Raw genomic sequence first — 23,965 nt, forward strand, 5'->3', positions numbered from 1 at the left:
GCACTGGCTTACCATGGGCAAGGCCCTGGATTTGATTCCCAGTACCAACACACACACACACACACACACACACACACACACACACACAAACTTCTGCTCCATGCCACAGCATGAGAGCATGTCAATCTCTAGCTCCAGGCCAGTTGGTAGCTGAAGAACCCAATATTAACTCACAGGCTAGTGATTTTGTCTTTAGATTCTCTCCCTTGGCTCACGGATCTTAATGAACTTGAGCTGGACATGATATCAAAAGAATTGGCAAATGCTGTAAGGTAGTTCAACATGGTGTGTGTGTGTGTGTGTGTGTGTGTGTGTGTGTGTTGTATTTCTCCTTCAGACCAGCATTACTCGGGGAAACGGTGCTCCAAGGGCATTTCTATCCACAACCTTTTCTCAGTAAACAAAAGCAGTGCTTTCTCCTGGCCCAGTCTGGATTGCTACAGAGCAAGGTTAGATGAGTTCGGAGTGACTGTGGCTACCATCTCCATGGCTCTGCTCAATGTTTCCAAGAACTGACACCTGCATTAGAATCAGAACCCTACATACGATCACAAATGTATTTACATTGTAATCAGGCATTAATAGAAACTAGAGAACTCGGTATAAAAATGAAATGCGTTCTAGAATTTTACTTAGTGTCCTTGTTGGCTATGTAAAAACAAGATTCCTTAAAAATAAACTTATTTCTCCTTTGACATGGTATTTCTGACCTCCACAAATCCAGAAGTTTAGATTCCTCAAGCAATCATGCTTTCTTCTCTAAAATGCCCTAAGACATGACACAGGGCATATCTCCTTCAGTTTCTTCCTTGGGAAGCATTCCATGTGGTCCTTCCTCTTCTGTTCTATGGTGCTTCTTACCTTGACAAATGTGAGTTTGCAGAGGCAAACACTGCTTTTGGTATTTCTAATGGTCACTTCGCCATAATGCTCGATCCATCTTCTCCCACTGAGGATGTTGTGTATACACGTGGTGACTTTGTTCCACACATAGTAATCTCCATACCTACAGAGGACACGGCACTGATCAAAAGCAGTAGACTCAGATATATTACTGTACCTCCAAGTGAGAACAATCTTTGGGTAAAACTTCCTTTCCCCTCACTTCCCCTCATTCCTTAAAAACTACTGTGCAGTCATAAATATGCATGACATGACCCCTTTACTTAAGGGATAATGACGTGTTCTCTAGGGACCTAAAGCCGCTAAGTTCAACAATGCCTCTTTCGTAGCCCTCTGGGGCTAAGAGTATGCTAGGGGCATAGTGACATGAAAGCAAATACTCAAAACAGTCAAGTATCATGAAGGTTACTATCTACAAATGAGCAAAGCATCACGAGGACAGAAGTGGGGGTCATCCCTAGCTTTGCAGGAACACAGAGTGATTATCAATCGAGAGACACCAGATGAGGCTTGTGGTTTGTAGTGTGGAGGTGGGCACAGTGTATGGGGGCGTGTATCTATAAGACACAAGGGCCAAGAGAACCTGGTATCTGAAGTCCTGCCAATGGTGTGCTCCAGATCACGAGGAGGGCAGGGAAGGCACTTAGTGACCTTCCAAAGGGTCTACACTTACTGGCAGGTGATGAGAGTATTTGTGGGCAGATTGGAGGAAAGAAGCTTAATCAGATACACATTTGAGAACGATTACTCCCAGAATGCCCTCATAGTATACTGTCATAATAAAAGCTAAGAAGATGACGTTGTCATAATAAAAGTTAAGAAGACGGAGCCATTCTTTAGGAAATAGACAAGAAGGCAAACAAGCATATCTAGGGCACAAATCCAGTGTATATTCTGGGGAATGAGGTGCAGAATTTCTGCCAAGCACTGGGATGGCATGTGCACAAATCAGATGGAAGCGTATGCATTATGTATATTTTCAAGTACAGTTATATTTCATAATGAAATAAAATACTCCTCAGGCCCAGCTGGTATGATATGGGTATTAGAGACACCAGGGAAGACGCTATCCTCATGACTTTTCACTCATTGGATGTTTCTCTCTTTCATCTGGCCTTTCCCGTATCCAATTCATCAGCTGGCTGGGTATGCACATGTGCGCATTCGTGTACGTGTGTGTGTGTATGTGTACGTGTGTGTGTGTGTGCATGTGTGTGGAGGGTAGCCTTAGGTTTTGATCTTTCCCTTCCGCTTAGAGACAGGCTCACTCTGCTATTTCTCCGCCGCATACCGCAGGGTGGCTGTGTTTTCTGAGGATTCTCCCGTCTCCACCTCCTGTCTTCCCAGAGCAGCGCTGGATCACAGACATTCATGCTAGGTATATGGCTTCTGAAGATTCGAACTCAGGTCCTCCTATTTGTGCTGAAGTGCTTTTTATATACCGAGCCATCTCTTTAGCTCCCCACCCCAGCACATCCCACCATCCAAATAGATGAAACCCAAACCAACCAGACAAGCAAAAAACAACAGAATCATATCTTTGTCCTCAACACAAACCATGCAATTTAAAAATATTTATAGTCTATCTCTTCTAAGTCTTTTTATATAGACTATGGTATAAAAGGATTCCATCATTACTGTTTTCTAAATAACTTAGAAATTTAAGATAGATTCTTTATCTAAGCAAGATAGATATACAGGTGAAGTTATAAACAGGATAGAAAAGAAACGGAAAAAGGGTGAGCTTGCTAACAAAAGCGTAGATTAATATGTTGGCGAGAACATGGCAGCTCTGGGCTGATCAGAAGGAGGCCAGGACAGAAGCAGGAAGCTGCTGCACACAAGCTAAGGTTATTCGTCCTTGTGGGGGTCCATACTGAAAAAATCATGCTGAAGGTAACAGAGACTATGGGCATCCGAGGAAATGGACCCTTTGAACCTTCCCATGTACCCACTTGGTCAGTAAGAGCAGAAGCCTGAGAGGGGAGGAGGGCAACCTACTTTGGAAGTGTAACATTCAGGGTTCCAACCGGCAGGATCTCCATCGACTTCCCCCAGAACTTATTTTTCCATCTGATATCTAAATGAGATAGCGAGAGGACAAAAATACAGTGCTCCACGTCTGATCGGTTCCGTAAAAACTAATAGTGGTATTGTATTTTACAAAGCATTTTTCTTTTTTGCAATTCTAGCAGATACTGTACTGCTCTCTAATATCACAAGGACCTGAGGACAGCCAAGGTGAAAAGACTGTGATTCTTCCCAGACTCATTGCTTATTATTCCTCCACAATCATGTTCCCTGTTTGCTTCCATTTAACGGAACAAATTCCAGAAGCCAGAATAAAATATGTACATGTGGGAGGTATTCATGTATGCATATGAACAGAGACCCTACGGTGCTTTAATCCCCAGACAATAATAAACACTAAGTTTTGACTAAATGATAAAAATAGTTACCATATATATCAAGCCCGAAGTATATGTAAAAGTAACTGTGGTATGGTAAATACCACTGACTTACAACATATCTCCCCTGTGTGAAGGAGAACTTGGGAAAAAAGGATAAAAAAGTAAACTAAAATCTTTACACAGAGATAGCGAAGATTTATGAGCACGTGGGATGAACTTAATGAAGACATCTCTACACTGGCTACGCTATAGCCTGAGGTCCAGCACTTTCTAACACATCCAAGCACTGGCTGAGACACAGCCCGAAGCCCAGCACCTCCTCTTATTCAATGGCTTTATGTATTTCACTTGGAGACTCAGATTTGCCTGCAAATCTCTAATAAGCACCTGGTCCCATCTGTATAAACTAAGGGAGCTTAGGGTTATTTTCATACAACTTCTGACTCTTGGGTATAACCAAGAATTAATTTATTTTCTTGTTTTGCCATAAAGCTCAGTTACAATATCTGTCATTGTGTGCTCTCAAGTTCAGGTAATGCTTCCTGTGAGCAACGAAGCACCTTCCACATGCAAAGAAATATTTTACACTGAATAGCCAAGCTAGCAAATGCATCCTTTTTCCTGGGTGGGTGGGTTGAAGCTTTATTTTAGGTAACACTGCAAAACTGTACCCTAACAATGGACCTTAATTAGGAGAGGCTTCATTGCAAAGCCTGAACTCCGAAGAGTCAAAAGACCATGAATCACTTTAGTGTTTAAACTGTTACCGCTTGGGGGAAGGGCTGGTTCAGATCTTCTATGTGTGACACCACAGGGTGCAGAAGCTCCTGTCCTTATATAAACAGTGCAAGATATTTGCATATAAAAGACTCACTGCTCTCATACACTTGAAATTACCTCTGGATTCCCTGTAAGAACTAACACAGTGTCAATCCCAAGGAAATGGTTGTCTATAGTTATTCTTGGGGAATAAAAGAAACCTAGTCTCTATCCGTTCCGTATAGATGGTTTTGCTGAGTGTTGCTCATCTCGGCCGGCTGACTCTCTCTACACATGCTCCTGGACGTGTTGGGTTGACAGATGTCTAGACAAATGTGCCAGGGAGCATTCCTTTGGGATTAAAATCTCTGCACATGCTCCAAGAGTAAGAGGGCAACAGACACCAGCGCCACAGTATAGAGGCCCACAAGGCACGATGAGATAAGGCGAACCAGGCTGCACTGGGAAGCACGGAGCTGATATTCCGAAGACCCAGCATCTCACTTCCAAGACAACATGGCTTCATATTAAACCGGAAAATTTAATTTCTCAAGACGATTCCTGCTAACATTGAGTAATAGTCTCTGAGTTCTCAAGACAGAAATCAAACTGAGCCGAGGTGCTCTCTGTAGCTAGAAACTGTCCACAGGTTTTAGACATTTGACTTTCAATTGTAATTGAAATACAAACCTTGCCAGAACACAAAGTTCTTCGATTCACAGTGGCAGGCAGAAATGGGTGGATGATGGCTAACCTGGAGAGAGAGAGAGAGAGAGAGAGAGAGAGAGAGAGAGAGAGAGAGAGAGAGAGAGAGAGAGGAGACAATGATGCTATTATTCCAGCTTCTTTAAATGGTATTTTTTGTTTTTTTGAGACAAGTTCTCATGTATCTCAGGCTGGCTTCAAATTTACAGCATTGCTAAGCCAAGCCTTGAACTCCTGATCCTGCTGCCTCCACCCAGTGCTGTGGTTACAAGCGTGCACCACCACACCTAGATCATCAACAATACTGTTTCAAAACATAAAATCATTCCTCCCCCCAGTGAAAACTAGAGTATCCATTCTAATAATAAATTCATCTCAAATACTAAGTAAACACAGGTCTTACACACACAGTGGGGGTGAGGATGCAGTTAAATGACATGATTTTTCTCTTAACTGATAAGACAGCCTGTTCCAAATGTACAGTTATTAAAGTTCTTTTCTTCACCAAACCGACCCCTTAATGTAGACGGCAACACCTCACTTACTTGTTCTGAGAAGAACCGGAACCCCTTATCTTCTCTTATGCATTCGTAGGTCTCCCCCAGGACGGGGTTGAACGGTTTGCTTCCTGCTCTGAAGTAGGTGGAGCAGTACCCTGAGACGGCAAACGCAGCAACGAGAACCTGTGAAGACATTGAGAGAGTAGCGCGATGTAGGAGTCACTCAGGTCCTTGTCTCTACCCCTACAGACTGCACACACTCAATGTTGATGGGGGGGCGAATTGACGCCACGTGTGTTTTCAATTACTTGAATCTTCATGAATACACAGGTAAGGATAAGTCAAACCACCCCGATGAGAAGTGTCCGGCATCTGAGTCAAGCGCTCTTCGCTCATGTGTCCACCCAATTTCCTGACTATCACAGATTGATATCAAAGGTTCTGGAAGCCAATTTGTGAGCCATGTCCTGGGCACACCCTTAGCCCCACAGGCGGGAAGGTATGGCTGCTGGTGCTGGATAGAGCAGAGGTCACGTTTTCCAGCCTTAGGAGTAGAGGACAAAGTACCAACAGCAAGTTGCTTTCTTAGAATTACATTCCTGAACAGATGGGCTCCCCTGGCCCACAGGACTAGCTGACAGATCAAGGCTCAGCATGCTTATACCCTCGCAGGAGGTTTTAATCTCTTTGCTAACATTTAGAGGGCACTCTAGGTCAGCAGGTGTCCCCGACCTGCAACTCAAGGTCAACATGCATCTATCCCAGGAAGCCATAAATAATTCCACATGGCAATGCCAAGGGCTGAGAGCACTGTGGGAATCTAGGTCATGGAGAGCTCACATGAGTAGCTTCCAATAAGAGGACCTAGAATTTTCTGCCCATGCTTGGTTCTGCAGACCAAACCTTCCCTAACACCTATGCTGTGAGGACGTTATACAAACAGAAAAGTTGTCTACACGATGGCTGTGGCCTCTCTCAGGTCCTGCCCTTCCTTACCATCCTCTCATAGGGGTCGTCGGTCTCCGAGGCCTTGTCCAGGAGCTCGCTATACTCCAGTTCTTCACAGAGGTGCTGCAGAGTGTTGAGTGGCTCGTTGAGCTCCACGGGCATGGAGACCTTCGACAGGTCTTTGCCAATGTTGTTTCTCAAGATATTCCACAGGTTAATGTTACTGGTGTCAGGGCAAGGAGCAGGCAGGCACGTGCGGCGGCCGTTCCTGAAGGCACCTCCTGTGAGCTCCCCATTCAGGACTGGGAGAGGAAGAAGGACAGTGAGTGATGTGTCCCCTCTCTGGTTCATAAAATCAGAGTGGAAAGGAGAGACCTTCATAGAATTCTGACTGTAATAATCTAATCACAGCCTCCATAATACATAGGATCATTTCTATATGAAGTTAAGAACAACATGCAAGACATCAGAGTACGTTTTAAACAAAGTTTTAAATATACTCAAATAAAAAAAGCGTGCTCTTTCTCTCTCCCTTTCCCTCCCCCTCCCTCCCTTCCTCCCTCTCTCCCTTTCTCTCTCTGTGCGTGCACGTGCATATTTTAATGAGAGGGACTTGACATTTGGGTCTGAACAAGATGTACGTCTTCTCTACTTAACCACACACGTCACAGATTCCACAACCGCACACCCTGGCAGATTATGCAACAGAAAAGCTATCAATAACTAACTGAAGGGGGACAATTGGTGAGCAGAAGACGGGAATGCCAGGCTAGCAATTCACCGGGGTTGTAATCTGGCATGCAGAGATGTAACCTGGACGCTCAAACGATGCATACTTTGCCGAGAAATATTGTCGGCGACACTGGTGTTGTCTTCAGATATGTTGTCACTCACGTCGCTGATGTAGGACTCATCATCAGAGGCCTGAGGAAGGAAGGACAGACAGATGAGGACGTCCCTCAGGCTTCCTGCCTTGAAAACTCAGATCATCCAACGGTTGAAAGTAACACAGTCTTGTTCAAATGAGAAGCAGATGTCACCGTGAACACATACTTGGCTCAAGGAATACTTGAGTGTCTTCTACAGGGAGCTAGGGAGGAACCTCTGTTTTGACGTCTCTCCTCAGCTAGGCTGGGGGAGGCTAGAATGCTTAATTCAGGAAAACACAGTAACATATACATAATAGGAGGCCTGTGGCTCTGCCCCGAGGACTCCAGATAGGCTGCCCAGAGCAGGATTATTGAGCGGAAGGTGTGGAGGTGTCCGAGAGAGAATAGGAGTTGCTCAGTCATTATAAGAGGGAGAGGCATAGGAAAAAGGGAGAGGCAAAAGCAAGAACCATTAGGGAAACATTTACCCAAGGACTGCTGGGAAGTAAAGAGTGGCGGTGACTAAGTGTAGGGAGACAGGAAAGGGCACAGCAGCGATGATAGGTTTTTCATGCCAACCTGAAGGGTCATTAAAAACCCACAAACTTCAAGGGAGTGGACATAGAGTCAAGACTCAGTTTTCAGAAGATGCCTACAGCTCTCTTTAGGGAGGTGAATGAGAAGATGCTACACAGATCTAGGGAAATGCTGTAGGACAATGATCTTGTACCCTGTAAAGATTTGTCACTTGTATTGGTTTAATAAAATGCTGATTGGCCAGGAGCCAGGTAGGAAGTATAAGTGGGGCAACCAGAATAGGAGAACTCTGGGAAGAGGAAAGGCTCAGTCTGTAGTTGTCACTCAGACACAGAGGAAGCAAGATGAGAATGCCTCACTGATAAAAGGTACCAAGCCATGTGGCAAAGGAAGACAAGAATTATGGGTTAATGTAAGATATAAGAGTTAATAAGAAGCCTGAGCTAATAGGTCAGTCCTATTTATGTATTTGTTACTGATTCTTGATGGGCAGTGTATGTCAGCTTTTCCCAAAGAGCAAGGGCAGCAACTGCCTCCGCATCTCCTACTCTGTCTCACTTCCCAGCCCACAAACTGTATCTTCCATTTCTTCACCACCTATGCTTCTTTTGCTCCCATTGCTCTGCCAGCTACTTTCTCACTTCCTGTGGCACCCAGCTGGGAGTGGCTGAGCTGTTGTCTGGACCCTTTATTACCGTTGCCTAGGTGCTACCCAGGGTCCACCATCTGTTTCTTGATGATCCCAGTCAGGGTGCTTGCTGGGTGTGAGCATTGTTCTTTTGCTGTTCCTCACAGCTTCCTCTCATCACAGTGGTCCTCTCTGGGTTCCACCTCACCAGGCCAGAGGAGAGATGCTTATTCCTGGGAGAGATCAGGGCTTGGGCCCAGGCTACAGCTGCTGCTGAGAACACTGAGCATGATTTTCAGGCTGCACTGGTTACCAGGGTGCGCCATTTTGATTCTCCTCACCTTTTTTTTTTTTAAGCTTTATGTTGGTATTTTGCTACTGAAAGTTTTAAATTTGAATATAGTAAAAACTATTAGGACTAAGGGCATAGCCAAGTGATAGACAGCTAACCTAGCATGTGCAAGGCCCTGGGCTTGATCTCCTGCACCGTGAAAAATGGCTTAAGCTATTTCTAATTTCTAATATTTCTAAATTTATTGACGATTTTTAAATTAGGGTTGAGGGGCTGAACTGTCAGTATTGTGCCTGCTGTACAAACATAAAGACCTGAAATCAGATTCCCAGGACTCATGGAACAGCTGGGTGTGGTGAATGTGCCTGAAGTCACAGCAGCAGAGGAGAGGAGTCCCAGAGCTGGCCAACCAGCCTAGCCCAACCAATGAGCACCAGGGCTCAGGGAGAGAATGTGTCTCAAAATGAGATGGAGAGAAACTGAAAAAGATACTGGAAGCTGACCTCTGACTTCTACCCATGCATGTGCATGCACACAAACACACCCAGAGGCATATGCATACAAGAACACATACACAAATACACACATACACTTAAGTAAATAAAAGACAGGGTTGAAAAGAGTTCACGTAGTTCTCTTTCCAGAGTTCATCCATTTCCTGTGGTAAACCCTGACCGAAGGACTGCACACATGGGTCAGAATAATAGGAGGTTTTGCTTTTGAATGTGAAGTCTACAAACACAGCAATTTAAGAACATTTTTTTTGTGCTTGCTTCAGCAGCACATATACTAAAATTGGAACGATACAGAGAATATTAGCATTAAAAAAGGATATTTTTTTCTGATTCATAATCTCCCTCTGTGCTAGGTCTCCATGGTTCTCACCATGAAGGGAGCTAGTGGGAACACCACCAGGCTCAGTAAAGCTTGAAAGGGAAAAGGGCAAGTCAATCTCTTCCCTGCCCCCCCCCACCATGCCTCCAGAAGAAGCCGATCTCACTGATTACAGACGAGGAGACCAGTGCCTATCGGAACTGAACATCTATTACAAGCATGCTTACTGTTAGCATTTGTTAAAGAAACAGCCATGCAGAAGCATGCTCTTCCTCTCTGGCATCTGATCTCTCCCAAACTGGGCCATAAATGGTACAATGTCGCTGGTGCAGAATTCCGAGGGGACAAGGGCATGGGTGCAAGTCCTAAGTTTGTGGTGCGGTAACTGGGGCTGAGCTGATTGCCATGGTCCTTTCACGTGGTTCTATGCATGGGCCATGACCCTGTGGTGTTATCAAGGTCGGTCTTCTTCCCCGTGAGCTAAAAGTGCTGGGGTCAAATATTTTTGTTTTGAACTTCAGAGTTCAAAAATAGTTCATGAATTATTTTCTAAATGTGACTTGGCCTGGATGGAGGTGGGTGGTCCTTGGACTTCCCACAGGGCAGAGAACCCTGATTGCTTTTTGGGCTGACGAGGGAGGGGGACTTGGTTGGGGGAGGGGGAGGGAAAGGGGAGGCGGCGGTGGGGAAGAGACAGAAATGTTTAATAAATAAATAAATTAATTAAAAAAAAAACAAAAATAGTTCATGAATTATTTTCTAAATGTGACTTGGCATGTCCCTGCATTCTAAATTCTAAAGCCGACACCAGGCTGGTCGATCACTCTGGAAAGAAGTAGGCCATCTTCAAACACCAGTGATGCAGCTTTTAGTAGACAGTTTTCTTAAAGGGAGCTGAGGACTCATTAAGTAAATGCACTTGGTAGAGACCACCCTAGTCAGGGAAATCTGGATATGGGCACTTCCCAGAAGTGGGGGGAATGGCCTAGGAACAAAAACCAAAACTCTTCCCTTCATGACATTAGTAAATACTTATTGAGTGCCAGTTCTGAATTCACTAGACTGTTCCAGAGACCAAGTGGTAAAAAGTCTCCACCTTCGTGGAACCTGTATTCTAGAGGGGGAAACACACGACAGACAAATGGAATCGATGGAGCATAGTGCTGGGGAGTGGTAACTGGAGGGAAACACAGACAAGGCCGACCCAGGGCTGGGGTGGGGAGAGGGAACCGGCAGAGCCACGCTGAGGTGGGTCAGCCATCACGGGCTTCCCTGATGGTGTCTACTGAGGAAGGACTAGGATGAATGCGGGGAGAAGATGACAGACATATCTCTGGGAGAAATGCTCCTGCCAGCGTAGACGGCGAGGGCAAAGGGCCCCTCTCCACTGCCGTACAGGACACACAACTTGCACGGACCCTGCAGCTGTGACGGGAAATTCATACACCAATCCTTGCCTTGCTAGGTGGGCTTGCTGAGTGTGTCAGTGTAAAGGCTTGGGGAGTCTCTGATGGGGTTCTCGAGACTGGAGCAGAAGAGGTAGACCTAGGAGCCATACCTTGACTAAGGAGGAGGGACAGCCCTGAGAGACTCACAGTGACCATCACCTGAGTTTATTTCCTGGCTAACTCCTGAGTATTGCGGCATAGGAAGAAGATAGGACTAAAAGCCACTCTTTGTGAAAACCTCTAAAACACAGGGCACAAGGATAGGTACGCAGTTTGGTTCTTTCCAGTGTGGGTCACACAAAAGACTACTTCCCTTAGTTACTAGAGACAATATGGTTTCTTTAGCAAATTGATAACTCTAGGAATCACTCCCTTGGCTGTGGGAAGGATCTATAACAGAAAGAGACAAGAGGCTGCACCTGAGTACAGAGAATGGATTATTAACATTTTTGTGTGGCAGCTGAATTGTTATCCTAAGAATACTGGGAATTGGGACATGATTAGATTTGCCTTGGAGAAATATTAAGTTACCCAATCGAAAAGGTTTCTAATTCTCTCATCCTTTCTGTATTACCGAATGGTCCCTGCAATGAACTCTGCTAACAATGGCTGGGTTACTTGGTCACATATATGAATTTTTGATTATTTCCCTTTATTCATCCAAGTTAAGAGCCCTGAGTTGCAACCCTGAGTCACCGTGAAGTGCTCAGGAAACAGGAAGCACCATGGTAGCTCCCACACTTCCGCCCTGCTATAAGGAGAGCCTTGTCCTGTGACATAAATAAACACCTCTAACAGCCCAGAGTCCCAGGGGCTGGCGGTCTTTGCCCAGACTCACAGTTGCAGGCAAACGAGATGGACGCACCCAGGACCCTTACCTCGTTCTCTGATGAACTTGCAGACAGAAGCACCTCTTGGGCATCGAAGAACTCGGACACAGATTCTGACATGGAGAGGCGGCTCTCATTGGCCACCTGCTGTGACAGAGGGAGGTTGACATGGATTTGCTCACCGGCCTATATATAGGAGAAAGAGAGAGAGAATATGACAGAATCAGGTTTCCCTCCTAGCAGCACTGCTAGTCCTCCAAGTTAGTTAGATTTCTAGAGAATTCCAGACTGTGCATTAACACTAGTGTCCAAGCTCCAGTTGCCACCATATATGATGCCATCTACTGTGTCTAGAGTCGTCCAAAGGCAGAATGAAAAGATGGTGATGTTACAATTTGATTTCAGGTCCATGCTCTATTGGTAACAAATGGAATTTAACAGGTGAAACCTCTATTAAAATTATGAGTGGACTGTGGTCTTAGGCCTGACATTACTGTCACAGTCTAAGCCAGTGGTTCTCAACGTTCCTGATGCTTTAATACAGCTCCTCATGTTGTGTGACCCCAACCACAACATTATTTTCATTGCTACTTCATAACTCTAATTTTGCTACTGTTATGAACTGTAACGGGATGTGAGGTGCAGGATATCTGATGTGTGACCCCCAAATGGCTCACGACCTGAACCGTTGGTTTAAGCAGTACATTCAACCTCAAGAAGTATTCACAGAAACTTTTCAAGACAACTATGATCACGGTGATGTATAAGACTAATTTCTGAAATAGGATATATCTAATTTGATTTCCAACCAAATCGTAGATTTTAAACTAATTAAACATGTCTAGACTACTGAATGTAATTTCAAGTAAAATACTGCTTATGTGTGCTGAGGCATACATGACTGCTTCCAAGGAAGATAAATTGGATTAGAAAGAATTTTAAGAATATTATATATATTCTAATTCACTTTTCAGGGTGAAGACTCCAATTAAAGATTATTAAGTAATTTCAAAATTACATTTATTCATTGGGTGTACTATGGGGGCACACACACATACATGGGTGTAGGGGGCTGGTTCAGAGGTCAACTTGTAGTGCTCCGTTCTCTCTACCACTATGGGGCTCCCTGGGGACTGTACTCAGGTCATCAGAATTGGTGGCAAGTGGCTTGACTAGCTGAGTCTCCTTGCTGGATCTAAATATTTTTTCAGTGATAAGACTTAGAACTATTACTAGATTCTGAGCAACCGACTGGATATAAATGTGATTGGAGTCCAGTGGGATCCTAAGCAAGAATGGAGACAGTGGACAACCTAAGTCAATGGTAGGATGCCTTGGGATAGTTCAAGCTGAATGCCTGAGTCTGACTTATGGTAAAATTCATAGTAAAATATATGGTTTGGGTGCAAATAAGACCTTAGCATTAATTTAAGCTCTCATTTTGTTAGATGCATTGCCATATACACAGCTTTAATTTCTCACGATTAATAAAACAGTAACTTTACAAAATCCCAGACACATTTTAGCCTACATTCTGAATGGTTTTCTTTTTTTTCCACGTCATTTCTTCATTATAAAAAATAGAACAACCGCATGTCCTGTAGAGGCCACTGAGAATGACTTCTGAGGTACAATGTGACTGGTTAGGGCAGTCCCCAGCACACAGCGGGTACTTGACACCTGTTAGCCATACCTAGGCACGCACCCCACCACACTTCCAGTCCCTGCTGGCTCTTGATCCTCTGAGTCATCAGTTAGCATTGTTTCAGCAAGAACAGGGAGCTTCTCTCCCTAGATAACTTCTTTCAAAGAAACCTTTAAGCATTTCTTATTTACCAGTTTATCAGGTAAAATTATTTTCAGCATTTCATTGGACATTTGGTGCTAATGAACTTGTTAAAAAAAAAAAGAGGGAACAAAACACAGATGCAGAAAATAAAAAAAGCTGGACTAGATAAAAAAAATTAAATATTTGGTGACATCAGATGAATATAGAAATGAATGAAAAGAGACAGCGAACACCAGGAAATGATGATGTCAAGTACACACATATATTTTAATTCAAAGACTACTGAGCTGTCTGCAACACAAGTATTTATGGAAAAGATATTATTAATGGAAAACAACTGTTTAAAATAAGCAAAAATATGCAGAAATTCAAATGCCATAAAATAGATGTTCTCTAACTGTTCCTAAATGAGCCTTACCTCATCAGGGCTAGGGATAATATTTACACTGACAACCTGATCACAGATGATAGACTCTGAGTGTATTCTGTTCAGCCGACTCCTGAGCTCAGCATTCTGGTTGAGTGCCTTAAAGTAACAAAAACTGCAATTGTAACTGCAAATTAATAGGCAAGTGTTACAAGCAAATACAAGGGACCACTCGAGACAACAACATCGGAGAGGCCCTAGCTCACACTTTACCATGCGCTGGACCACATCAGTTAAGAAGGAAATAAATGGCTCTGAGTAATGACGCTAACTTTTTGTAATATAAGAGCACTACTCATAGTTACAAAGTCAGGCCGCTGTGACGGATGACTTCCGAAGCCCTTTTCAAATTTGAATAAAATGCCAAGTTGAAATTGTGCACAGTGCTTCTAGGGCACCATTCTGAAGAACAACGGCATGGCCGCAGGGGTGTAAGATAATTCTGGTCAGAGGGTTTTCTGGGATTTCCATCGGGAGAACCAGAATTATACTTCCTATACTTCTTATACTTCTAAGGGCTGGCCCTGGGCAGGAAGAGCACTGGCTGCCTAACAGGAAAAGATGGTGGCATTTTCCCAGTATGTGCTGTTTACTTTGAGATTTACCGGGATGGTCTGGAGACAGACGTTTTTAACCCACATCTTTAATTGTCTTAGTGTTAAAGCCCTGTTTTCTCCTCAGTTGGGTAGCAAACAGGTATTATAGTCACCAAAGAAAACTCTTAAGTGTGCTCCTTACTGAGATGAAGAACAAACGGTCTTCATTTTGTTTTTTTACTTTGAAGTTCTTCAAACTTCAAAGGTTCTCTGAAATTATTGCTAGTACTTAAGATCAAGGATATGTGCTATACATGGAGAATAATTATAATTTTGTTGCCAATATGTTGACACTGTATGAAAGAAAAAAACTTGGATTCCACTTTTATGGGCTGCGCAACATTTTACTAGTTCAAAATTTCAAGGTTGTAACCAACGTCCAAGACTAAATCCTACTTCTGTTTCAAACAGGCATCCCCTCCATGGAAGTCCGAGCAAATATGGGAAAGAAAGCACTTCCCTGATAATATATATGCAGTGGTAGGTGCAAGACTTGGTCTTTGACACAAAGGGAGCAGAACTAAGTCACTCCGGCTCTGGCAAACTCAAGCTGGCCACCATGCATGCGTCAGCCCGTTTTAGCAATCTTCCTCAGGCTGGGTCCTCCTTTTGCCTTGCTCATCAGTCTGCTTGTGAGATTGGCTGCAGTCCAGAGCCTGAGCGCTGGGCATAGTGCTCCCCAGCAGGGACCAGCACCACATTTTCTAACAGTATCATGGAAATTGAGAATACTGAAGAATCCAGGTATTGAAAGTGGAAACACTATTGGAGTGATAATAACATGAAAGACCATAGAAGATGGTAACAATAATTTGGGAATGTGTTCAAGGAGAGTAAACAGGGACAGAGCAAGGAAAAGGGAGGCAGATTCCAGCCACTGGTGCCAGCCGCCGAGCAAGAGAAACTACCCGGGCCTGCCTGAAAGAGTATCGATTTGCTTTGTACATAGGGGCCAAGGCCGACAGGGGAAGCGCTGAGGAACCAGCACTGTGCAGTGCCTACTGTCTTCACTGAGCATACAGGGACCATCTGCACTCACTAGTGCATCTAGCCTGTGTGTAAGACCCCACAGAGCATGCCCAACCTTGCCTCCAGTCCTCAAACAATAACAATGTCTAACACCTAAAAAAAAGCAGTACCATAATGAGCCTTTACGTCCCAACCTCTTCAGACAACAGATGGGAATTTAACTTAGACTCAGGGAGACACTGGCAAGATCATTTGACTAAGTGGAATTGTGGGTTCTGGGAAGGAAACAGCCTGAGCTGGAGGGGAATTAATAACACTCAGCAAAGGTTTTCACACAATCAAACCCTTTGTTGAAGGTAAAGCTGCTTCAAAAGAAGTGAGAGGATTAGTACAGAAAAGTCAAAACCCAAATTCTGCACAAATAGCCTTGCTTTTCTCCCAATTAAAAATTTCTGTTATATTTAGAAAATTAAAGCATCTAATATGTTTTGAATTTATAACATACTACCGGACTGGGGACACCAGTGTGTCATTCTTCCTAGCTTTTTTTTTAATTGTTTCCCAGGTGAACGGCTTTCACTTCTTACCTGTACTTTATGCTCTGGTCATGAACACATGCTTGAAACTCTTTAGAAACACGATTTCGATAGCTGCACTGTAGGCAATGGTTTCCCATTGGACACGTAGGTAGTGACAAAGTTTGACTACAGCAAACACGTTGTGGTATCAGCATGGACCCACAGAGACAATGGGTTACCATGGAGACTTGATACGTAGCTAAAAAAATTGTAACGGATTCTATGAAAAACCATCTCATGCCCTCAGATTTCCTGGACTCCCAGAGAATTGCAGAGTTCAGAAACAAATAAGTAGACATGGGATTTCTCTCCCATTACAGAGTACCTATCTGTGGTCTGTGTAATCTTGCGGACAGGGAGGGTGACAGATAGTACGGCTGGGATGTTAAATTATGCCATATGTGCCTCGAGCCAACCTTTTGTTTACAGTCTCGGTCTTAACAATACTTCAATAATTCTAAGCAGCCTGGAGCCTCGGAAGCACACTCTGTCCGCTCAGTTGACAGCAATGCCTTTTTCCCTCTCTCTCAGCAATGCACAAAATAACGACGTCTTTAATGACTGTGGCATGCTGATGAAGTGACTTAGCAGTTCCATCTGGAGTGGACGGGTCGGATGCTGTCGCTCACATTTGTACGGACTCACTTTACACTGTATTCAGCACAAGCCGTGTCCAAATTCTGGGGTGAGAAACCAAACCAGCAACGGTAACACAGCATACTGTGCTGCGGGAGAGAACCACACACACCCTGGCAAGTTACTGCTTTGTTATTATTGGGAGTGCCGAAGCTGTCTTAGTTCTATACTACCCAATTTGATTCTAGTGTTCGTGAAATGAGGGCTGATATAGAATAAGGTCACCTAAAAGGGACAGATCCAAAGAAAATGTCCTGTGCTACACATGTATGTTCGACATCTCTGCTTGTCACGGATGTGAAAGTTACATTTCACGAGGGGTAAAATTAAACAATTATGTTGTGTTTGTGTCTGAAGAGGAATTTATTGGTCTCTCCAGCCTTGTAAGTTTCTACTTACTCAAGGCAGGTAACAATGTTTGCCAGGTACAGAGTGAAGAATGCTAATCTCATCTACTTCAGACGCTATGTGTTCGCTAAAAGGATGACAGAATTTGTCAAGTTTATATGATATATACTGAATAGCTTCCCCGAAAATGCACCATTTTAAGCATCAGATATCATATCAAATAGGACTTATGTCAAATAAAATATGAACTTTAACAATGTCAGTCAATTTAAATGACTTCACTACCATCTTTCTCCTTCCCTTTCTTTAGGAGAGACCACGAGGAAGATGTCCGGGGGTCCAACTGCTGACAGTGTATAGGGACCAAAGGCGTCTTTGGACTACCTGAAGGCACACTCTAACATGAAGTTACGCTGGTAGGAAAATATACACAGGGTGTGGAGACAAACCATCTCAAACTATTTGGTACTCTTACAGTCTTAAGTACTCCAACTATTTGGTACTTTTAGAGTCTTAAGTACTCAAACTACTTGGTACTCTTACAGTCTTAAGTACTATATTCAAGGTGGGATGGTGCTAAAAGTGCTGGCCACGATGCCCCAACTGTCTCCTGCTTTCAGGATCTCATCCTCTTCTGGCTCCCATATAACAAACACATGCTGATAGGACAACCATAGTCAAGAACGTCATTCAGTCCATGTGCTATTTACTGGTAAAGAGGATGTTTTAAAAGTTTTTCCCTTGTAAAGATTCTCAAAGCTCTACCATTGGTCTTCACTTGAGCTTAGTCAAAAGGGCCAGGAAATGATCTACCCTTGATCTTAGTGGCCATCACTTGAATTCCGCTGGCAGTTTGAGCCTGATCTTCATCAGAGAATCTCTCTTAACCTGGTCCTGGCTAGTTTGACGTCAACTTGACACAAGATAAAGTCACCTGAGAGGAGGGCACATCATCTGAGAAGATGCCTCCGTAAGAGCCACTGTAGGCAAGGCTGTAGGGCAGTGATTGATGGGAGACGAACCATCAATTGTGAGTAGGTATATCCCTGGACTGACACATACACACACACACACACACACACACACACACACACACACACGATCTAAGAGGAGCAAGCCAGTAAGCAGAGCTCCTTCATGGCTTCTGCATCAGCTCCTACCTCGAGGTTCTTAGCCAGTTTGAGTTCCTGCCCTGGCATCCCTTGATGGGCAGTGCAATTCAGATTATGCTTTTGGTCATGGTGTTTTACCACAACCGTGGTAACCAGAACTAAGACACCCTGTCCTTAATACTGATGTTCTCTGCTGCAGCACCAGCTCCACTGGTCCTCTTCTGCTCTGCCTGAAAATACCACCCATCAGCATCTTCAACATCCCTGAGATGCTGATTTCCTTACTTCTCTTTCTGCCCCTCAAGATGGAAATATCTCCATTTGTCTGTTAGATGACCTACAGACATTTAACCTCCTCTACAGAATCATTTATCACAAGCCTCTGGTAAATATGTCCTTTCTGTTCTCCCTCTTTTGGGGAGAAAGAACTCACATGCTACGTTATCCAACCAGGGTCTGGAGTCTGCTTCCTAGCCCCCTTCTAATGTTCACCTGATCACCAGGCCACGATGATCCCATAACCCAGACCTTGCTCTACCAACCATGAAAGAACTTTGCTTTGGGAATATTACCACTCATATCATCAGACAGTCTGAAATTACCTTAAATAATGAGTCTGACCAGGTGGTAGTGCCTTTATTTCATCCATTCTCCATACTACGATACCTGGCTAATCTTTCTAATATATACAGAATGCCACATATTTCCAATTTCTGGTAGTTAAACTTCTTTAAGCCTCTTTATCATTGATAGCATAAATTTAATCCTTCGTGTCTCAATGGGATGGTCACCATCTCATGACTACCCATGGAATAACTTCCCCATTCACCAAATTCTCTAGACTCCTATTCAGAAGAGTAACTGTCAGTAAACTGAATGCCTAATACAGAAGTCACCACACAGCGGTGAGGGCAGTGTGTGCTTGACTGGCTCAGTTGAACTGTATAGAAGGGCACAATGATGTCACCGTAGCCAAAAGCTACGACACACAAAGGTAAGCATCGAATTTTCCAGTGGCTAATTTGCAACAGTCTTGATAGTCCCAGACTATTTTCACATCTTTTGAGCCTTTTGGTTAGGAGGAAAATTGACATTTAACAACCCTAAACCAAACAACCCAAGAAAAATCTACTGAGGCCCTGACTCACGATGCAAAAAAGTATCTCTCAAGTGCGGGAACTATTTGAACTCAAAGTGCGTATGGTTGGTTTCACCGCTATCCCTTTAGGGCTGGGTCCTTCTTCATCCCCTCAGACCTGTCTCCTGGGGAAGTCAGATCCCTGGCTGTGCTTTCTGCTCAGTGACCTTTTGTTTCTCAAACTGGCACCCTGGAAATCTCCCTCACCAAGTCCTGCTGTGAATGGCACAGTGTGGTCCCTTTAACTCTTTCCTGGGTGGACAGTGTTCACTTAACCAACAAGATCATGAGCTTCCTGGAAACCAGGTCTGTGAGATCCCATATCTTGCATTATATCTAGTCAGTTAAATGTATACATGAATGAACAAACCATTTTCTACCACTGCAATCTCTCTTCCTAGTCATTTCTAGATTCTCCCAAAGCCAAATCCTAGATCTCTATCCATTTTTGATACAGAGTTTCATGAATCTCAGACTGACCTCAAAATCATTATGTAGCCAAGAAAGACCTCCAGCATCTGATCTCCTTGCTTCCACATCCTGAGCGCTAGCATTATAAAGCATATGTCACTTTGCCCAATTCTATGTGGGGCTGGGGGTTGAACCTGGGCTATTTGTGCATGCGAGGCAAGCATTTGACCAGCCTCCTCATATCCCCAGACCTCAAGCCAATTCTCTGTCTTAATGAGAGAGAAACAAAAGCAAGCAAGCGGCAAGCAAGAAACAAATTTTCTTAGTATATGTTCAATATGTTTATGTCACTAAACTAACATTATAAAACATACTAGAGAAAAAATACAACACTTTGGGGTTCAGGGTGTATTTTATGTGTCTTCATCTACATGTTCATTTGACTATTATTTTGATCTTTCTTCTTCATGGTCCATTCATAATAACAATTTGGAAGATCAATTAATATTAATGGAGCACTGAGAGGATTCATTGACATGAGCAGATATCATAACTTTTGTTGGTTATGAGTGATATGCAAACCACAGTGAGGAGAGTTCCCATTTCACTTCTCGGGACTACAGAAAATATTCAAGCGGGGTTGGATCCACATGGAGAACCACTTACCCATGACTTGCTGGCTCCTTCACTCTGATCCAAGGCGCCAGGAAGTGAACAATATTTTATATAAACACTGAGTTGTCACAAAAGAATCACATAACAGCATCACATGCTCAAAGGATTCAAACTGGGTGCAATTTAGGACTGTCTGAAGAAAATGTTTATTACAGAAATGTGTAGCTTTTAAGAATTTGTAATTGAAACCTCAACTCTGAGGTATACAGAGGTGTGGTTACTATTAGTAAAATAAAATATGACATATGCTAAAATATAGCATATTTGTGTTCAGGAGCACAACAAACTGAAGGAAATCCCAAGAGTACAAATTAGAAAAAAAATAGGAAATTAGTAATTACCCATTTACCTATTAATTACCTATTCACAGTCATTAGTAACGTTCAACAGATTAAAACTAAATGGAAAAACATACAGTGTGGTAGACCTAGTAGACTTTGTTTTATTTACCACCGAACTGAATATATTCTGGAATATTCCTTAAACATGCAAATCATGTATAAATGCCTGTTTTACTTTGTCTTTTTAAAAATCAGGAGCTATCTGACAAATGTCCCCAGACATTAACTCAAGCAGTCAAAAATACCAATTTATATGTACTCAGCAATTATTGCTCCTTTTCACTCTTACTTGACCTTTTAAGGGGAAAAAAAAAACCACTACTATTCAATGCTGACTCTGCAATGTCTTGGGAGAATGTCAGAGGGACATGCCATCCCCAGTGCTGCTGGCCTCCTCCCTCCTCCTTTGCCTAGCATCTTTTGCTGGTCCATGCACAAGAAAACACTTGGGCTTACCTGTGATAGTGACTGCCGGAGTCTGGCCATCTGTGTGCTATGGCCTTTGCTGTGGTCTTGCTCGGAAACCATCTGCTTCAGCTTCTCCTTCTCTATAGCGATGCTATTAAATGCAGACTTCAAAAGAGAATGCACTGGGCAGGGAGAGAAGCAAGGAACAAACAGTAACTGTAGCAGAACGAACACACAGGCTGTCAACTTCTGGACACCAGCTCGTAGGTGTCGAGACATTTTCCAGAAAGACCAGGTTATGGTCTGACTTTAAAAAAAAAAAAAATCAACCCTTAGGAAAAATAAAAACTAGCCTTAAATAGAATCATCTGAGTATCCATACTCAGAACGAATATGCAACTGTAATTAATTAAAATGGAAATTTTTTATATTTCATGCCAGATGAGCCAACACAGATTTGGAAGCAACATACAAAATATCAACATCATCAATTCTCAATATCAATACTTAGAAATTAGCTTACATCTCAAGAAGGAAAAGAAAGCATGTTTATTTGTCATGTTTGATGGTAATATTTAGAGCCATTCTGTTAAAGTGTCACACAACTCAAGAGTTATTACAGAGTTATTCCCACAGTGTACCCCCCCCCCCCCGCCGAAAAGAGCATTTTGTGAATCCTGTCAACATAAATCAGACAGTGGACCCAGAAGTCCTGACTGGCTTCTTTGGCGTGGGAAATGATTTGGATTAAAAAGCAACCCTGGCTTTGCTTTGTCAGCAGTGAGTGTCTCGGTGCCAAAGGTGCTTTGATTTAAATGCAGCAGCAGGAACAACACTTCTCTCCATTGCCCGCATATCTAACAAGTTGGTAAAATCCGAGGCAGTCTTGTGGTTTGAACCACAAAAGGTTGAGCTAAGAATTCCTATTTTTATATTAACAGTGTTTCAAAAATGTGTGAAGTCTTCCAAAATAGACTTCCTTTTTTGAAAAAAAAAAAAAAAAAGCTACGCCCCTGTCTCACAATCTCTTAATTCATGTGTAACAATGCACCATCAACGGAAAGGAATTCCATCAACAGCTGGAATTAATCCCACTGTTGACTGTCAAAACTCCTCACAGTGCCCTTCCAGAGGCCAGTGAGGCACGGAGCTGCCGGTTTTTGTCCCCCTTGCATGGAGGGTCTGTATGTCTGCTGAGAAAACCTGTAGTTTTAACAGAGGCTTTCAAAGTCTGGAACCTGAGTTTCTTGGAAGCTTCAAGACTAACCAAACAAAGCTCTCTTGGGGGTGCCATCGAGTTTCCCCTTCCCCTGTGCTGTGCTCACCTACACACCCCTTCTCCAACTGCTACCACCCCAGCCCAAGAAGCAAAGGCACTGGCTCTGATCCCGAGCTACACGGAATACCACTGGCTCCGATCAGGATATTAGCATCCAGCTTAACAAGGCAATTAAAAATGCATTTGTGAGGAGTTAGGAAACGGTATTAATTGACACATCCATGGAGAAAAGTAATAAAACGATTATTTCAGGATTATGAAATCGGAGTCACATCTGGTTGTGCCGTAAATATCGGACACAGGAAACTTAGAGCAGCATGGTGACCCGGGCATCAACCTGGATGTCATAAAACAACGACCTTCCATCCAATTCGCCACGGCCCGAGAAAACACCTTGCTATGTTACCTTTCTGTGCGATCAGACAAAATTCTTCTTGTAGCTTTGTATAATCCGTGGAACTTTCCAGAGGGTCAGTGAGGTGGCTAGGAGGGGTCTGGAACTCAGTATCTGCACAGAGGTTGGGGTTGGAGGAATGCAGACGCACTGGAGACATGGTGGCGCTGAAGGGAACCTGGAAGAGAAGGCGTAAATTATTCACGTGTCCCCATGTCCTGTTCCACCATCCGCTACACAGACAAGGTCCCTCCTATCCTTATACACTGCTTTCTGACAGCATGCTCAGAGACCCTCAGTCCTCATTTATTTTGCAAGCAGTGTAGGTTGGGGAGAAGGAGTCTTGTTTCTGATAGTTCAAGAATGCCCAGGACTCTCTGAGTTTTCATTCTTACAAAGAATAATGACTATGGAACAAAGAAGCAGACCTCTGAACCTTCACTCATCCCAAAAAATAAATGGTAGAGAAAAGAAGCCTGAACCTTGATGCGTGGACCTGTTCTCATACTGAGGGCAATTTATGTTCACTTGTCTTTGAGCCTAGGCAAAATCCTGATAAAGATGTAAAAACACACTTGAAGACTCACTTGGTTTACAGCCACCAGAAAAAAAAAATAACGAGTTTATATCACATACACTAATGGCTTAAAGAGACTCAGCCATCTAAAGGTATACTCACTAGAATATAATATTCATAGATTAAACCTGTTCTGTGAGTCATTGCCCTGGTGTGCCACACACGATACTGCTCTATAACGAACATGGTTTATGAACCTGCCACCGGTGCAAAGCATTAGGTAGTGAAGGTTGCATTATTCTAGACCATTCCCAATGGCTACAGGAACTTCCCTGCCCGTACTGGATCTGGATTGGCCTTGTGCTGGGTGAAGGCAAAGTCCTTTCTCATCCCTTTTAGAAGGATCAACCCAAGGGTCACAAATGCTATTGGCTAATCATTCTTGGGAAATGGAAATGCTAATTCTTCTAGCAAATCCACCAGAAGTAACTTTTCCCTTCATCTTAGGCGTTCATCAGTTGTCCTGAGGAGCCATATCATAGACTCTACAAAAAGTGAATTTTCTACAACTGAAATCATAAGTCTTTCTTCCTGGCTAATCTGCATATTTCTATAGGAGGAAGGAGGCAAATCTTGGGTTGGGCATGGGGGTGGGGTTGTAAAATGCTTAAATATATATAAAT

At 43.4% G+C, this 23,965-nt stretch overlaps 1 protein-coding gene across 8 annotated transcripts in view; it reads right to left on the reverse strand.

Moving 5' to 3' along the window:
* Osbpl6 (oxysterol binding protein like 6) overlaps nucleotides 1-23,965 on the reverse strand; it is a 170,224-nt gene that overhangs the window by 9,728 nt on the left and 136,531 nt on the right. For 5 of the 8 annotated variants that reach the window (XM_050119528.1, XM_050119544.1, XM_050119537.1 and 2 more), the window contains 10 exons: nucleotides 22,778-22,943; nucleotides 21,141-21,274; nucleotides 13,872-13,979; nucleotides 11,713-11,850; nucleotides 7,063-7,150; nucleotides 6,275-6,528; nucleotides 5,324-5,461; nucleotides 4,764-4,827; nucleotides 2,905-2,983; nucleotides 862-1,006 (listed from right to left, as the gene is read on the reverse strand). In XM_050119528.1, the coding sequence (XP_049975485.1) occupies nucleotides 862-1,006; nucleotides 2,905-2,983; nucleotides 4,764-4,827; nucleotides 5,324-5,461; nucleotides 6,275-6,528; nucleotides 7,063-7,150; nucleotides 11,713-11,850; nucleotides 13,872-13,979; nucleotides 21,141-21,274; nucleotides 22,778-22,943 (1,314 nt within the window). Of the gene's footprint in view, nucleotides 1-861; nucleotides 1,007-2,904; nucleotides 2,984-4,763; nucleotides 4,828-5,323; nucleotides 5,462-6,274; nucleotides 6,529-7,007; nucleotides 7,151-11,712; nucleotides 11,851-13,871; nucleotides 13,980-21,140; nucleotides 21,275-22,777; nucleotides 22,944-23,965 lie in introns of those variants that run through there. The other 3 variants (XM_050119565.1, XM_050119552.1, XM_050119572.1) reach the window with 2 other exon arrangements.

The sequence above is a fragment of the Alexandromys fortis genome, unplaced genomic scaffold (genome assembly GCF_014885135.2).
Source record: "Alexandromys fortis isolate MF-2015 unplaced genomic scaffold, M_Fortis_MF-2015_v1.1 scaffold_8_1_9099942, whole genome shotgun sequence".
NCBI lineage: Eukaryota > Metazoa > Chordata > Mammalia > Rodentia > Cricetidae > Alexandromys > Alexandromys fortis.